Consider the following 17,521-nt stretch of genomic DNA (forward strand, 5'->3'; position numbering starts at 1 on the left):
TTAAGGAAAGAAGAAAAATTGTACAGAGTCTGTAAGACAATGTTCTTAAACACTCTGTGTATTGGAAAATCAACCGTCTGGGGTTGGAAACAATTAAGATCAGTTGTCAACCAAGCAGTATCATTGGTAGAATCACCGAAGGCTAGAGAGAATATATTTCATATGGAAGTAGCTTCACTCAAAGATTTTTTTGAAAGTTTTTTTGTTCGCAAATCAACATCTAAGAAATATATTTTACCCGAATGGTCTACAAAAAAATCCCTTCATAATTTTTATGTCTGAATGGTGTTTATCGAACAACATTGCCCATTTGTCTGTAGCAAGATTCAACAACACCATGGAGACCGAAAATATTGTTCTATTCCACCATAAAAAGGATTTATATGAAAAATATTTATCACACAAGCTTGGCTATATGTCAGATCTAGACTACAACCAACACATGCAAAGAAAAAATGAAGCACAAATTGAAAAACAGAAAGACAAAGAACAGGAAGAGTTTGTTTTTACAGTTGATGTATAAGCAGTTTTGCTTGCGCCCAAGTCAAATGTTTCTTCTCTGTATTATAAAACGAAGCCATGCGTTCATAACTTTTGTTTATTTGATATTCCAACAAAAGCGGGATACTGTTATTTGTGGAATGAAATTGAGGGAGGACTAAATGCTGAAGAATATTCAAGCATATTGGGGTAACTCATTATCCAAAAATTTCTTCCCAGACTCAACAGGCAAAGCAATATTAAATTGATTTTATATAGTGATGGTTGCGTGTCACAAAATAGAAATTCAATATTGTTGAATGTTTTGATGAATATAGCTATTTCAAATCAAATAAACATTGAACAGAAGCATTTAGAGGTTGGCCATACCCAAATGGAGGCCGACTCAATGCATGCATGTACAGAGAAATAACTAAAAAATAAAGTTATTAATGTATCTGTAGAATACTACGGAGTTTGTAGAAGTGCTCGGAAAAAACCAGAACCCTATGATGTTTCTTACCTGACGCATTCATTTTTCAAATGATTTGACTCAATCAAATCTTATAAATCAATAAGACCAGGGGCCGTATTCTCATCTCTCCGTTAAGCTTAATGGAGCTTTTGTCTGAAATTTCATTACAATATTTCTAAGTAAAGAAATGACGAAAATTTATATAAACTCGTTAAAATAAAACTTGTATTAAAATAAAACATTTATGTTTAAAAAATTATAATTTTAAATAAACTTTTTATTAATGTAATTTAAAAGATATTTTTGACTTTTAAGCTCCGTTAAGCTTAACGGAGAGATGAGAATACGGCCCCTGGAAAAATGAAAGGGGACCCCAAGGTATTGATTTATCGAATACTAACATACATTTTTCTTTGAGCCATTGCATTTTTTTTACTTTTAGGTATTTGGATTTATTACTATAACAAAATATGTTTTTAAGGTAACTGACATTCGTGGCTTACAATATAACATGGATGGCAACGTCTACTATAAGCTAAGGTTTACAGATGAGTGGCTGTTGCTACAGCAGCGTCGTGACAAGCTTATTACCACTAATGATATTGAGCAGTTGCCTAATCTGTACTCCGAAAGATTAAAAATTAAAAACAGTAAATTTCAAGACCTCCAGGATTTGAAAACTATCCTGCCTTCAGATTATCATGATTTCTATGACAATATTCCATATCATGCATAGCTACATTTAAACAAAAAATAAATCTTACCTACACTTCAAAAATGCCTATTTTATTCCGGCATAATTTTAATTGTATTTTTAAACTATTTTCTAGAACTCAAAATAAAAACACTTTATCATTAATGTTATTACAACAATCATTAAATTATACAATAACCATTAAAGTTACTACGGAAAATTAGCCAACTCCAAAAATAATTTAAAATTTGGTTATTAAATTGAGCCAACTCCAATTATTCCTCCAAAGTAATAAATCAAATATCCATAAAACTTCATTGTAAACCTATTTCTGAATTAATAATCTACAAAAGCGTGTTTTGAAATTTTTTTTATTCCATTTAATAATGAATTTATTCGGTTATTTGTTGTTCCTGAACATTATCTAAAAATGGAGTTGGCTGGTTTGCGGATTAAACCATCGATATGCTCAAAATTGTTGGCAATACTTTGATCTGTTGGCTAAATTAAAGTAGTACAGTTGGCGACGCATCAATATAATGCATGTTTTACTAGGTTGGTGTTACATTAGTGTTACATTACATCAATGTAATAATTGCATAGTATGCAATTATTATGCAATGCATACGTCTCAATCTTTACGAAGCTTATTGCTTAACCTGCAAAAAAAATTGATAACATACTTTTTACTCTAATACCAATTACAAATAATCCATACCTGAATTATGTGTTGGGAAAATTAAGACACAATGCGGTCAGTCTACCTGCATATAAAATACAATTGCGCAAGTTGATGCAAAATGGGTTTAGCCCAACTGCAAATCCAATGCACAAACTAAAGAAAACAGTGTTTGTCTAATGATAAAGAATGCTTGATAATGGCCTGTTAGGGAGAAAGTGTTAATTGTAATAAAAGATTTTATATATTTACTCAAATAGTTGTTCCAAGAGAACTTGCTTATTTTTATAATCATTTCATTCTTCAAAGAGAACTTGCTTATTTTTACAATCATTTCATCGTATCTCATCTCAAAAATTAAGCTCTCGTGACTTCTGGAGAATCTTTAATAGTATTAATAATAAGGGCAAATCTTTAATTCCACCTCTCTTGTATAGTTCAAACTTTGTCACCTTACCTAAAGGCAAAGCTAAATTGTTTGCTAAAAACTTTTCATCAATATCATCTCTTGATTCCACTAGTTGCGTTCTACTTGATATTGCCAACAAACAGGCTGATCCATTGCTTGACATTCGTATCACTCCAGCTTCTGTATCTAAAGTGATTTCCTGCCTAGACTCTTCTACAGCTTGTAGCCCGGACAACACACCTGTTATTGTCTCGCAGAAGTGTTCTGTTATTAGCAAGGTTTTTGAATCTTTAATTAATAAACACTTAATTTCTCATCTTGAATCTAATAACTTACTTCCTGACCATCAATATGGATTTTGATTCTCTCGTTCTACAGCTGATTTGCTTACAGTAATAAATGATCGGTTTTATCGTGCATTAGATAGAGGTGGAGAGGTTAAGGCCATCGCTCTTGACATTTCAAAAGCTTTTAATAAAGTTTGGCTTGCTGGTCTTCTCCATAAGCTTTCTTCTTATGGTATATCTGGAAACATCTTTAAGATTATTGAACCCTTTTCTTCCAATCGTAGTATAAAAGTTGTCCTTGATGGACGGCACTCTTCTTCTTATTCTGTAACTTCAAGGGTTCCTCAAGGTTCTCTTCTTGGCCTTATACTCTTTTTAATTTACATTAACGATCTTCCAGATATTCTCACATCTAAGGTGGCATTGTTTGCTGATAATACTACCATTTATTCTTGTCGTGATAAGAAACCAACACTCTCTGATTGCTTGGAGGGGGCATTTGAGCTTGAAAAGGATCTCACTTCTGCTACAGAATGGGGCTCACAGTGGCTGGTGAACTTCAATACAGATAAAACTCAATTTTTTTCAGCCAATCTTTATCGCAATAATTAATATCTTCCTATATTTATGAACGGTGATGTACTCGATGAATCGTCTACTCTTCATCTTTTAGGATTAACTCTTACTTCCAATCTTTCTTGGAAACCATATATCAAATCAGTTGCAAAATTAGCATCTGCGAAGGTTGCATCTCTTTATCAAGCTCGATACTTTCTTACTTCGGATTCTATTTTCTATAAATCTCAAATCCGGCCTTGTATGGAATACTGTTGCTATATCTGGGGCGGATCTTCTAACGATACCCTTTCTCTTTTAGACAAGGTACAAAAACGCATTATAAATATAGTTGGACTTGCTCTTGCAGCCAACCTCTTACCATTAATCGCATCGTCGTAATGTTGCTTCTCTTTCTCTTTTCTACAAATACAATAATGGGCACTGCTCTTAAGAGCTAGTGTCTTTTGTGCCATCTACTAAAATTCATTCTCGTGTTACTCGTCATTCAATTAAGTGTCATCCTTTTTCTGTGAATGTTCCTAAGTGCTCCAAAAACGCTTATTCGTCTAATTTTTTTCCTCGAACATCAGCTATTTGGAATTTGCTTCCTTCATCTTGCTTTCCTGATTCATATAATTTGAAATCCTTTAAGTCGTCCATCAATCGTTATCTTGCTCTACAATCTTCATCTTTTCTCTTCCAGTAACTTCCAACTTTAATTAGTGGTTACTTGCAGCCCTGTTGGAAGCGAAGATGTTTAAAAAAAAAAAAATTTAAAAGTGAGCCCGCATGTTACTTTTTTTTAACTCAAAATAATAATGAATTTCAAATAAAATCTTAAAATATTTTAATTCAAAATATGTTCATTAGAAATAAATATGTTTGCCTAATATTCATCGATAACCATTTAAACCGAGAAACATAAAAAAATAACGTTTTTTAATAGCAATTTTTTTTAAAAAGTGCGCCCTTATGCTACTTAAATCAAGAAATTTATATCGATAAATATATTGTCATAAATTTAATTAAAATTAAAAACTTTACTTAAATTAATAAGAATAATAGTAGAAATTAAAAACTTCATAAAAACATTTATCTACTAGTGCATGAAAATGACGAAACAAAGAGAGCATCAACTTCTGCTATAATACTTTTTCGATTGAAAAGTTTTCATCAAAACCAAACCGATCTTACACATTTGAGTAACTTCACTCAAGACTATGCGCCGAAATAAAAATTACAAGTAGCAAAAAATATATAGAAAACTAAATTAAAAAAAGTGGTGGAAATATGGCATTATGGGGGGATTTTAGTTGGTTTTCAAGAACAATCGTTGTTTTTTAGCGAAGTTTTACCATAGCGAGGGGAATTATGTTTAGCCCTCATGTTACGCTAGTAATAAAAATAGTTGAAGAACCAGTTAATTTTACATGTGCAACAAATAATTCTTCAAAAAAAAACAGTTTAAAACAAAAATTGAAATTATTTTGCAACTTTTTAAAAAATATTGGTTCAAAATACTGAATTTACGCTTCTCTTGTCTCTACTTTAAAAGTCGTAACACTAGGGCTCGCCCGCAATGGTTATAGTAGTAGTAGTAGTAGTAGTAGTAGTAGTAGTAGTAGTAGTAGTAGTAGTAGTAGTAGTAGTAGTAGTAGTAGTAGTAGTAGTAGTAGTAAGTAGTACTTGGAACCATAAACAATTCATAAACATTAAAGCCTTTATCAACTTTTTGTTAATAGTTATTAGAAAACACTGATTTTTGAAATAATAATTTTACTAGTACAAATTTTTTTTTGCATACCATAGCATAAAGTTGCAAGAGTCAAAAGTTCAGGATGAGATCCTGGTCTAATAACATACTCTGGTGAATACGGATCAGTTTGTGTATCACTTTCACGATAATCTGTTTGAATAGCAACATTACAAGTCAACTGATCAGTAGAAGAATTTCCAACCATAGTTTTCATTTCATTGACCATATCACTGTAAACAAAAACAAACTAATTTCTAAAAACCCAAATAGCATAACTAAAAATTTATCTCTTTTAAAGAATAAAAGAAAACTGCAAAGCACATGGGTCAACTGTGTTAAATTGTCTACCGAAGGAAACAGGGCTACTAGTTGCAGAATTTTTAAAGAACAGAAAAAATTATCAGGTGAAAGTAGACATATGTCTGATCATCAATACCAATTACTACTGTTACACATTTCCCATTGGACTAACCCAATACATAAATACAATAATACATAAACACAATCAGATTGTACCTGGAGCCTTAAATAAAACACACACCATCAAGCAATGTGCGAATAATTTAGGGCGTAGCAACAATAAATCTATTATTATCCACAACTTCAATTGTATAATGTAAATGAGCAATTAGTTTCTGCAGTAATGGTGCTAGAAATAAGTAAAAACCTGTGCAACAAATTTTATATTGATCAACATAAAATTTTCTTTTTGAGGAAAATTCTTGAAGAATAACTGAGAGCATCAATTCAAACTTTTGAAATTTTGTATGACATTGAACAGGCATTTGTGGTATAATTAGATCCTTGTTTAGTTTTATGAAGTTCTTTAGCAATGTTACCTGTTGTTGTTATTCCCCCTTCTTGATTTATTTTATCCCTGTCTTTTTAAATGTTTCTGCTTTCAATTAAGTTTTTCCTTGTTTCAGAAATCTTTTTGAAGCAATGATAGAGATAATCTTTTTAAAGAATGATAGCAATCAGAAATAACAGGTTTTACATTTTTACAGTTTTAATAAATTGATGTAAGCTATAAAGATATAAAATAAGTTGAGCACAGTTTGGAGATAAACATTTCAGTAAAATTGAAACTGTAATAATTGATAACAATTGTTTATATCAAATATGTTTAAAAATCAAATTATTCTAAAAAAAAATTAAAATTAATAAACATAAGCCTTACTTTTATGGTCTACATACATCACGGGCTGAATTTGGTTTGCTGATTTGTTCAGCTCTTGTGACATAACCGTTGTTCTCTAAGTTTTTTTTAAAATTAAACCATCTTGGTGTTTAATCCAATTAAAAATTTCATTAATAGTATAGTCACATGATTACAAAAAGTTATTTTTTTAAATTTTTTTAAATATCTAAACACATATCTTTTGAGCAAAGATACAAAAACACCATTAAATGCTGAGTGGGGCATTTAATGGTGTTCGGAATCATATTAACTAGCTTCTTTAAAAAGTTTTATCACAGATATTCATTTAACTCATTTAATATCACAGAGCACCACAAATATTCATTTAACCAGGAAGTTTGTATCTTCTTGCTAATTAATGCCATTTGGCCAAAGCCAGCATTATACTCAAACTTCTTGGTTCTGAGTCAGAACTCTAACCGCTAGACCACAACTGCTGGAAAGTATTTTGATTATTACATTTTTAAAGTTTGTTTAGAAAAATGTTCTCTTTAATATTTTTACATTCTCAGTTTAACAAGCTAAAAAATACAACCACAAAAAGGTTCAATGTAATTCATAACATTTGATGTTTGTTCAAACTGTTTATTATTTAGATGTTTCTGACTAGACATAATATATTGATACCAGCAGATAGATGAACTTTTTTGTTTTGTTTATAAATGCTTACCAAGAGTACAGTCTATAAATTGTCTACTTCTATTGAAACTTTATTGAAAGAGTTATCCTTGTGCTTCTCATGTCATAGCCAATATTAAATCCATACTTACCTTGGCATCTTCTTAATAAAATCTGTAATAATTTGGCTAAAGTAAGACTTTTAAACTTATATTAAACAGGATTAATTTAGTTAGATAGTTTTTGCTTACAACTATTGTTGTTCACATAAGTGATCTTGTTCATTCAGCAACATCACAGCAATGGTAATTATGAATAGTGTAATTATGAATTTAGTCTCATTATGCAATGCTTAATGATTCAATGATTGCTACAACCACTTAAGGTACCATTAGTACCAAAAAGAGATAAATCCAAAAATATGCCAATAGCAAATCTTATTGAATATTTTTAGGGAATGGTTAAACAATTGTACATGGATAACTAATTACTAATAATATTGACTACGTATAATCAAAATTGCTTTAAAAAAAAGGCAAAGTGGTATAAAAATTAGTTTCAACAACACATAAATACATAGCATCAAATATCTCAGTTTTTTAAATATGCTACAGATATTTTTTTTAATTAGCTAGTCCTTGTAGTTTTTATGATAAATTTACTTTTTTGAATAAATATTCTTTATTGCACTCCATTTTCACAATATTCTTTATTGCACTCCTTTTTCACAATAAATATTCTTTAATGCACTCCATTTTTGCAATAAATTTGTGTAAGTAGCATATTTAAACTAGCATATTTTAAAACAAACTTTAATCATTTTCATTAGAAATACAAATAATAATTTCAAACCAAAAATGAATTTGCTGCTAAAACCAATAATCTGCTGAAAATTATAATCTATAAAATATGTCTGCTGAAAATTATAATAAATTTAAGTATGAAAGTGCTACAAAAAGCACCCAATAATTAAAAAAACAGTCAACTTAGAAGCTATTTAAATAGGCTTAAAACTAAATTTGAGTAACCAAATGGAGAGCCTTGCAAAATCACCAGGATTTGTTACTTTTAAATACCACAAAGAAAGCATTAAATCAAAACCAGCAAAATAGATTCCTTAATAAGAAAAATAATTTTAAGCACCACATTCATAAACTTAAGAAATAGCCTGCAAGTAAACGAAGGAAAAAACACTACCAAATTGATTCAACAGCATCCCAGAAAAAAAAAATTGCTTCTTCATTTAATTTGATATAAACTAACTTTACCCATCTTAAACTACTGAAATATTTAATAAAGCCATTTCTTTTGCAAAGCAACACACTTCCATAACAGACAACCAACTTAAAAAAAAAGCACAGTCAAAAACCTCTCTATTATTTCAACAATAGTAGATGAATAAAAAAACTCAATCATGAGAGTTTCATGTAACAATAGGTAACTACAATCGAGCCAAGACTTATAAACTTGTAGGAATCCACATACTAAACAGACTATCCAAGATAGTTAGAAAAACTGATATAGGGCTATATCAAGAATCAAAGAAAACTCAAAAAAATAAAACCAAAAAAAATTAAAATTAAAGGATTTCAAATAGATATAAAAACAAACCTCAAACCAGTCATGATTTATTATAATAAACTAATATAATTACACTCATATCTTGCATCTCACTTTTAAACATTTAACATTTGTAACCTGTAAAAATCAACGACTGAAAAAAATTATACTGAAAACAATAGAAGGCATCTTATTTACATCATAAACTATACATTTTCTGAATGATAAAAAATATACATCATATATCTTGAAATAAAAAATTATAATATTAATGATGGTAGACACAAGTGTCAAGTGGCTTACAAGAAAAAACATTTTTAAAGAAAAATCAGAAAGTCAGACATTGTGCATTTAAAAAAATGCTTAGAATATGCAAGAAAAAAAGATACTACTAGGCTGCTCAAACAGTAGAAAGTCTTAAAGAAACTATATCATAAAATTATAAATAATTTTATCTACAGTTCCTATCTTTTTACGTGATATTATCCAAACACTCTAAAATAACTTACTTATATCACATTGCCTTTAAAGTTTGTTTATAATAGCCAATTTGGTAGCTAAATATAAACTTATCCTTCCAAACATAAAATCAAGCAGTTTTGGTTAAGAGCTTTTCTAGCAAATCCCTTATTTATGTATTTATTACCACAGAGTCATTAACAAAAAGTTTTAGTGCAAAAGAGATAATAGACTGCCAATTTAGATTGAAATCTAAATAAATTTAGTACTGCCTCAACAACATTAAATATTAGGTTTATCTGAGACTACTTCTTTTTTGAAATTATTTGTGCATTAAGTATTTTTGATTTGTTAATATAGGCATTTTATAACATAACAATATAACATTTATATAACATTATAACATAATAAAAATTTTTTAATAATATGATCATAATAAGCTAATCTACTTTTCCACAGTCTCCACTAAATGGTTGTTTTTTTAAAAAATGAATTATAAATAACAGCTGCTCGATTACCTGATCAACTAAAAAGTGTAAACTATTGTTTGAATCAAACTCTTTATGAGTTTGTAGTGAGTGCTTCTTTTTGAACCTCAAAAATGCTAAAAAAATTCTATTTGATTATTGAAAAAAATTTTTTTTTGAGACTTTTTAGAAATATGCTGTACAGGCTTTTTGAACCCAGCATACCCCTGGTTATTTAGCAAAGTCACACTTTTTTATTGTAACTGTTGTTTGATACTCTAAAATTTTAATTCATTTTTTTTTTCTGCAAAAGCAGCGCTTTTGAATAATATTTTGTCTTCATGCTGCGATTTTCGTAATTCACATTAACTATTTTTTTTTTAGGTCTTTTTCTATTTGCCTTCTTGTTCTTGAACTGACTTCCACGCTTTACCAATAATTAGCTACCTAAATATTGGATGCCTGCAACATTATTACCTTGTTGCCTGCAGCATTAATGTCATGTTATCTGCAGCCTTGTTGATTTTTTGCCTGCAGCACTGTTGACAGAATTTTTTTTTTCCTCAAAAAAAAAAAACAACCATTATTTTGATAACAGTAAAGCAAAACACAAAATTTATAATAGCGAAAAAATTATGTTTGAAAAAAAGTTTTAAAATGCCAAAAAAAAATTTTATCTGCTATAGCTATCAAAAATTCTACAAACAATTAGTTGGTAAAAAGTTAAGAATAGTTGTTGATTCTTTTTTTTTTAAATAAAAAAAAAAGGTGATTTAAAAAAAAAAAATTTTTTTGATAAAAAAAGTCTACTCATGAATACTTGTTGATTCCTTTTTTATTGTTATCATTATCAGACAATTTTATTAAACCCTCCTGTAGCCGAGAAGGACAATAAATCTAGCATGCTAAACTTTTTCCCCAAAGAAATGCAGACTTTGATTTAAATAGTAATATTAAATGAATTAAGCTTTCTACTGTAACTTTATTTTAAAAAACAAGAAGGGTTTCACAAACAAAAATTTCATATATTTAAAAGTAGGTTTAAATTCTGAATGGCTGATCCCAACTGCCAACAAATGTCAGTAAATCATTGTAAGTAGATTTATTTAGATAAAAACTTGGAATTTTTGATAAGAAGTATCATTATGTCAATCATAACATAATCATTATGTCAATAATACAAATCATCAAACATCAAAAATACAAAATGTAATTTTGATATTGAACACTATAATCAATTACCTTTTATATTGCTTGTAAGCATCTGGAAGCTGCTGATGCAAAAATGGCAATATTGGTCTAAAAATAGTAATATTACTTTTTATACAGAACAAAATTATTTATTTAATATTTGTAAAAATTCAAATACAAAATATTCTTTAACTTTTAGTTGAATATTATTGTGATACGCAAAATGGATCATTAAAAAAAGATTCATTAATGAAAAGATGAATACTAGTTTCAAATTTTAAGGCCAGTAACTTAGGCCTAAAAAGTTTTATGAGTTGTTTAAACCAGATTTAAAAAATAATATCTCAATCTGTCTATTATTATTATTTATTAATTATGATACACAATTTTTGCAGATGACTATAGCCATCTGCAAAGGGCGTATATATATATATATATATATATATATATATATATATATATATATATATATATATATATATATATATATATATATATATACATATTAGTCAGACTACTTATCTAAACACGCAATACAAGTTATAATCATGAAGCTCCTAAAGTAGACACACAGCAGTCTACTTGATGGGACTTGTTTAATTTAAGCAAACTAGTTGAACCTTAGGTTTACTATTATTATATATATTTTAGAATTATTATTAGGTTTAAAAAATAATAAAATATTAAAATAAATTAACCTTTTGAAGTATTTATATCTATCTCGTCCAAGAACATCCTCTTTAGGAATCTGTTTAATGGGAATTACAACATCTGGATCATAGTTAAATCTAATCAATATAATAAAAACATTCAATAGCAATCTAAATTTTCAAGCTTTCCTAACCTTTTTAAATTTTATATTATTTTATTCAATAAAAAATTTAGTATAAACAAACTGGTCCAAAATATTGATACAATAATAAAAATTTAATAACTGCATGACATAATAATAGAAATTTAATGACCATGTGGATGGTATAGTAAACTTTAAACTCTCAACTTTAAACTCCAAAAGACAAACCTTTAATAATGCCCCTGTGGGGAGAAATATGTTGGGCGCAGTACTTCAGAGACATAGGGTGGAGTTCAACCTCGAACCTCTGGATTTTGAGCCAAGTGTTTCTACCACTGGTACTACTACCATCTACATTGTCTTTTAAACATAAAATTTATTTTGAGCTTTTAATTTTTCCTTTTCTGCTTATTGTTGTCATTTTATTAAAATATGTGTCAGACTGAAAAAAAAGTTGAAAACATAGTTTTTTTCATAGTTGTCAGAGCGAGGCAACATTTTTTTTGGGAAAAGGAATAAGAAAACTTGTATCTATACTAAAGCATGCTAAATTCTTAACTAATTATTTTGTCTACGAAAATCCAAAAGATCTAATAATAGCCAAACTTTAAAGGTAATAAAACAAGAGTAAAAAAATCTAAAATTGAGATATTTTTAAGATTTAAAAAAATGACTTTTTTGTCAAGACTGGTTGCAAATAGAACCACCTTAGAAGAAGACTGAACAACCTTAGAGGAAAAACAACATTTTCTCTCTTTTGATAATATAAAACTCAAGAACTTCCCTGGACATATTAAGAGAGCAAAAAACTAGCAGCTAGACTTTATCAAAAGTCTTTGATTTGTCAAGAACAATAGCCCTTACTTCACCCCTCTAATCTAAAGCTCTAAAGAACCTTTGTGTTATTATGGTTAACAGATGAGGATTAAACTCAGCAATGAATAAAATCAATATACATTATCAGAGAGTAAGTTATTGGAGTTAAGATAAGATATTAGAAGTTTGTTAATCAAAGACTCAAAACATTGCTTACAATAGTAAAAAGACTGATTGGCAATTAATAATGGGGTCAAACCAATCTCCAGATTTCCAAAAAAGTTCTACCACAGATGCCATCTTCCATTATTACCACAGATGCCATCTTCCATGGCATCTGTGGTTCTATGGAAATGGCATCTGTGGTTCTAATTCTTTAAATTCTGAACCATGATTTCAAAATAATTTGTCTCTGTAAACCGTGATTTCAAAGTAATTTATTTCACAAAAACTTAGTTTAAAACTCATTAAAAAAATTATAATTTTGAACTAAATTAATTAAATCTGCTGTTCAGAGACAAGATATAAATCAAGGAGTGAAGATAAATGATTAGGGTTGTTTGAAAAGCATCACTAATAAACTATCTGAGATCGAGACAAAAATTAAAAAAGTTTAATGATAAAAAGTAATCAAGTAACAATAATTAAAAACTGTTTATTGAAATTATTTTTAAAATAAACTTATGTAGGAATTTCATTCTTACAAGTTACATAAATTCTTTTAAATATGTATACTTTTTATATCTGATAAGGTTTTCTCGTGCCTCTTCTCTATAACCTCTCCATTGCCTTGATACAAAACTTGGAACAGGATCTGTTGAATCAATTTGAACTTGAGAATTAGGATAATGTTGCAGGGATGAAAACATTGCCTTAAACTCTGGTAGGCGACGCTAAAAATATATATATAGCTATATATATATACATACATACATAAAATAAAGATCAAATCTACAAAAAAGTCTTAAAGTGTTACCTACTTTAAAAAAGAAAAAAATTTATGCTAGCTAATTTATGCAGATATATATTCAAAATGACCATTGGGACAAAAAAAAAACACCTTTTTTAGAATCAATAACTAAAGATCTATAATGATAAACAATAACTGTTGGTTCTCTACAGCATTTTTCACTTTCATGCCATCTATGCTAAAAACGTAATGCTTCACATGATCTTGGTCACAAAAGTTTAAAACCTTGTGAATGTTACACCTGTCTTCAGCAAACTCCTGGTCAGGATGATAAAAACTTATATTTTATTCAACCACCAAACTGATAAGCTCATAATCATCATCAACTATTGAGCTAAATGAACTAACAATTTGCTGTTGACATTTTTTAATATTGTTTATTATTCTCATTTTGTGCAGAACTTTTTCTGGTGTTGTATCATGTTTCTGCTTGAACTAGTCTTCACATAAATCATTTTTTTGCTTGGTAGTTAACTTTGAATGCATACGCACATATACAATTCATTCTGTAACTCTTGGCAACAGCACTTTCACAATCATATAGGTCTTTAATTTTTTGTAGCCTTTTCTAATTATATCTTAAGAGGCAAATGTCATTTACTTTGCAAATATAGAATAAAAATAGCTAAATCACACCTTAAAACAGAAACATTTATTAACTTGTAAGACCTAGTAGTGAAAAAAAAAAGCAAACTCAGCCAATGAACATTAGCCAATGAACAAGTCTTTTGATTTCAATAACTTTTTTTTGTTGTTGCTTTTTTTGTAGATCTGTTTTACACTTAGCACATTTTTAGTAAACTGGTCTGCCCTACACAAATTATATTTTCCATCTTGATTGGATTACTATGCATCGACCTTTTTTGCCAAATAATCTTTCTGGTCATTTCTGAACTCAACAGGAAGCATTTTTCAAACCAGTCACTTAACCGTGAGTTAACCAATAGGAAATCCGCTAACAACTAGCTAACAATATTCATATTGTTAGCTAGTTGTTAACTAGTTGACAGCAATTCGGTAATAAGGATTGCTAGCTAACTAAGCTGACAACTAGCTTGTGAAAGCTACCAAATTTTTTATTTAATTTTGCTAGTGGTTATCTTTTTTTATTATTATTTTAGTAGTTTTATCCAAAACAACCATTAATAATAGTTGTTGATAGTCACAAAGCTACAATATGTAGTATTGAATACATATAGATTTGTTGTTATTAATATTTAGCTACAATAATATAATATCGCTAGTTTTTTAGCTAGTGATATGTACTACCTATAAATTTTTAATTTTGTCTTAGCAAGTCACAAAGCTACAATATGTAGATATCAACGTTTCATATCAACATTTTCTTAAATATTTGTTTTTAAATTTTAAATGTTTGTTGCTAACTAAAAACTTGCGGTATGTATATACATATCAATATCGCAATAGGTAGCTATTGCCTATTGGTATATGAATCTTTGGTGGCTTCAGCAATACATTTCAGTACAAAATAAACTCATTTACACATGTAGCATAATCAAGGTGTGCCAGAGAATACTATTGGCTTGGTTTAATTGACATTAGAATTTTCCAGAGTAATCTGATAAATAGTTATGATAAAAGTTTATAAGATGTCACTTGGATATTGTTCGAACAACTTTAGGTAGTACATAAGCAAAAGCACAAAAAATATAATTGCTAATGAGCAACCTATCAATAGAATAAAAAAAAGATATTGGAATTAAAATAAAAGAACTCATATTTAAAATAATTTATTAATATTTTAAAAAAACATTTTCAAATTTATCATAACAATAGTTATACCCTGTGATAAATTAACTATATATGTGTCTAAGCATTCTCATTTAACATGACCCATTTACAAACAGCATAACGCAGCTTCAGTCACAATACATTTAGTGCCAGATTGTTAAATTTAGCACAAAAAATACAACTTTGTTGTTGTCTAAATCTGATTGTTCTTAATAAAACTGTTTAACTAATTTTTTTTTAAAGCTATACAGTTACAATTATTAAAATGTTTCATAAATGTACCTGTTGATGCTCATCAGTTAAAGTTTTCCTTGCTCCGTATGTTATACTTTGAATAAGTCCTGATGTAAAAATAAAAGGTAAAAAGTGTTTTGTAAGATCTAGATCTATCTTTTGATAAGTAAACTTCTTGTTTTATTTAAATGCAAGAGCTCCTATTTCCTTTTTTTGCTTCCTGGCTGAATCAATCATGCACCCTTAAAAAAATAGCTTCTATAAACTGTTTTGCAAAAGATTTGAGCTATAAGTTATAAGCATAAAAAGAGTTGTAAAATATTCCTTGATAAAGTAATAAACACATTAATCAGCAAACTCAAGACTCAAGTTGTAAATAAGTATTTTTATTTAAAAAACAAAATTTATTTCAGCTTATGCTGATTTACTTTAAATTTGTTTTATCATATTGTATCGTGTGATGTTAAAATAAAAAATCTTATGTTAGATTCAAAAGTTGACATCCTGTCTTCTCAGAAAAGGTGTGTAAACTTAAACTAAAATTAAAATAAACAAACCATAAACTGAAAATATAAATAAAAATTAAACTAAAAAATAAAAGTCTTAACAAATGATAAAAATAAATAAATAAAAAAACAGAAAAATTATATATTATATAAAAACATAGCGGTTATCTATCTGCCTGTGGTCATTTTTGCTTTCCGAGGTAAACTGGAAAATTATGTTACATAGAGAAAAAGTAAAAAATGAATTTTGTTTATAATCAATCTGAAAGAGTTCTTGGTAAAATAAAAAATAAAAAATAAAATAATCAATTTAATAAGGATTTATGGTCATTTAATGAAAAAAAAAAGTGATTGCAATTTATTTGATGTTAATTGACACCAAATTAATATATACAAGATAATATGTTTGATATTGCAAGGAGCATCTACAAAGATGTCGATATATAGGATATATATATAATAATATATACAGGATATATATATATATATATATATATATATATATATATATATATATACATATATATATATACATATATAGTATATATATATATATAGTATATATATTAAGGGCAACATCTATATTAAAAGTTTTTTTTAATGCATTAAAATTAGACCATTTTGTATAATTAAAATTCTTTTTATGATATAAACCAATTCGAACCAAAGAACCTTTTATGGTGATATTTGAGTTCAGAGTAAAAAAAAGTTAATTTCATATCTTAAACAGGAGGCCAAAAACAAAAAGAATTATAAGATAACTTATTCCAAAAGCAGTGCTGTTTTTTTTGTGTCTAGGGCCATTTTAAATGAAGAATATCTTTTACATTTAGACAAAAACATCCATTGAGGTCATTTAATTTATTGAGAGGGATTAGATGAACCAACCATTTTCAAAAATAATAGGTTATTGGTGCATTAACTTTTTCAAAATTTGCATAAATTTTATTTTTTTAAAGCAGGTGAGGTTATGAAACATGATTTTTGGACTAAACTTGAGCTTTAAAGAAGTACAACCATTTTTCAAATGAATAAAACCTGAAGTTCTTTTTTAACACCAACATTCTAATATAAGACTAAATTAACAAAAGATGTTGTGCTTGAATGTACAGAACTTGTTTTATTGAATGAATTAAAAATTTTATCATTAATTTTATTATTTTAAATTTTTGGTTAAGAATTATATGAATTATTTAACTGGTAACTTTTGTTTGAGTACAGAAAATTCATGTATGAAGAGGCAAACTCAAATTTAAAAAAATTTACTGCCTTGTAGGAGAACTGTAGGAGGGGATTATAAATATTAAATTATAATACAAGTAAAAATTAAAGTATTACACTCTAAAAATTTTTAGAGAGTACAATACATTATAAATGTTTTTTTTAATGCTTTTAACTTTTTTGTTTCTATAATATACCATCATGCTATCTAAAATATAATTCTTTAAAAACAACTTCATGATATAAAAAATAAAGAAACTAACCATACGACTAATACCAGTATTGGCTTTAAAAGTTGCACGAACATGATCTCGTTCGCTTGATAAGGCAAATAATGGATCTAAAGTTATATAATCCAAATTTAACAAAATTACAATCGTATATATAAATATATA

At 28.0% G+C, this 17,521-nt stretch overlaps 1 protein-coding gene across 3 annotated transcripts in view; it reads right to left on the bottom strand.

The window, feature by feature from the left end:
- The window catches only part of LOC100203820 (cilia- and flagella-associated protein 91), a 63,024-nt gene that overhangs the window by 35,880 nt on the left and 9,623 nt on the right, over nucleotides 1–17,521 (bottom strand). For 2 of the 3 annotated variants that reach the window (XM_065788523.1, XM_065788522.1), the window contains exons 2-6: nucleotides 17,390–17,466; nucleotides 13,179–13,336; nucleotides 11,533–11,622; nucleotides 10,886–10,942; nucleotides 5,387–5,568 (exon numbers count right to left, since the gene is read on the bottom strand). In XM_065788523.1, the coding sequence (XP_065644595.1) occupies nucleotides 5,387–5,568; nucleotides 10,886–10,942; nucleotides 11,533–11,622; nucleotides 13,179–13,336; nucleotides 17,390–17,466 (564 nt within the window). Of the gene's footprint in view, nucleotides 1–5,386; nucleotides 5,569–10,885; nucleotides 10,943–11,532; nucleotides 11,623–13,178; nucleotides 13,337–15,447; nucleotides 15,589–17,389; nucleotides 17,467–17,521 lie in introns of those variants that run through there. The other variant, XM_065788524.1, reaches the window with a different exon arrangement.

The sequence above is a fragment of the Hydra vulgaris genome, chromosome 01 (genome assembly GCF_038396675.1).
Source record: "Hydra vulgaris chromosome 01, alternate assembly HydraT2T_AEP".
NCBI classification, from domain to species: domain Eukaryota; kingdom Metazoa; phylum Cnidaria; class Hydrozoa; order Anthoathecata; family Hydridae; genus Hydra; species Hydra vulgaris.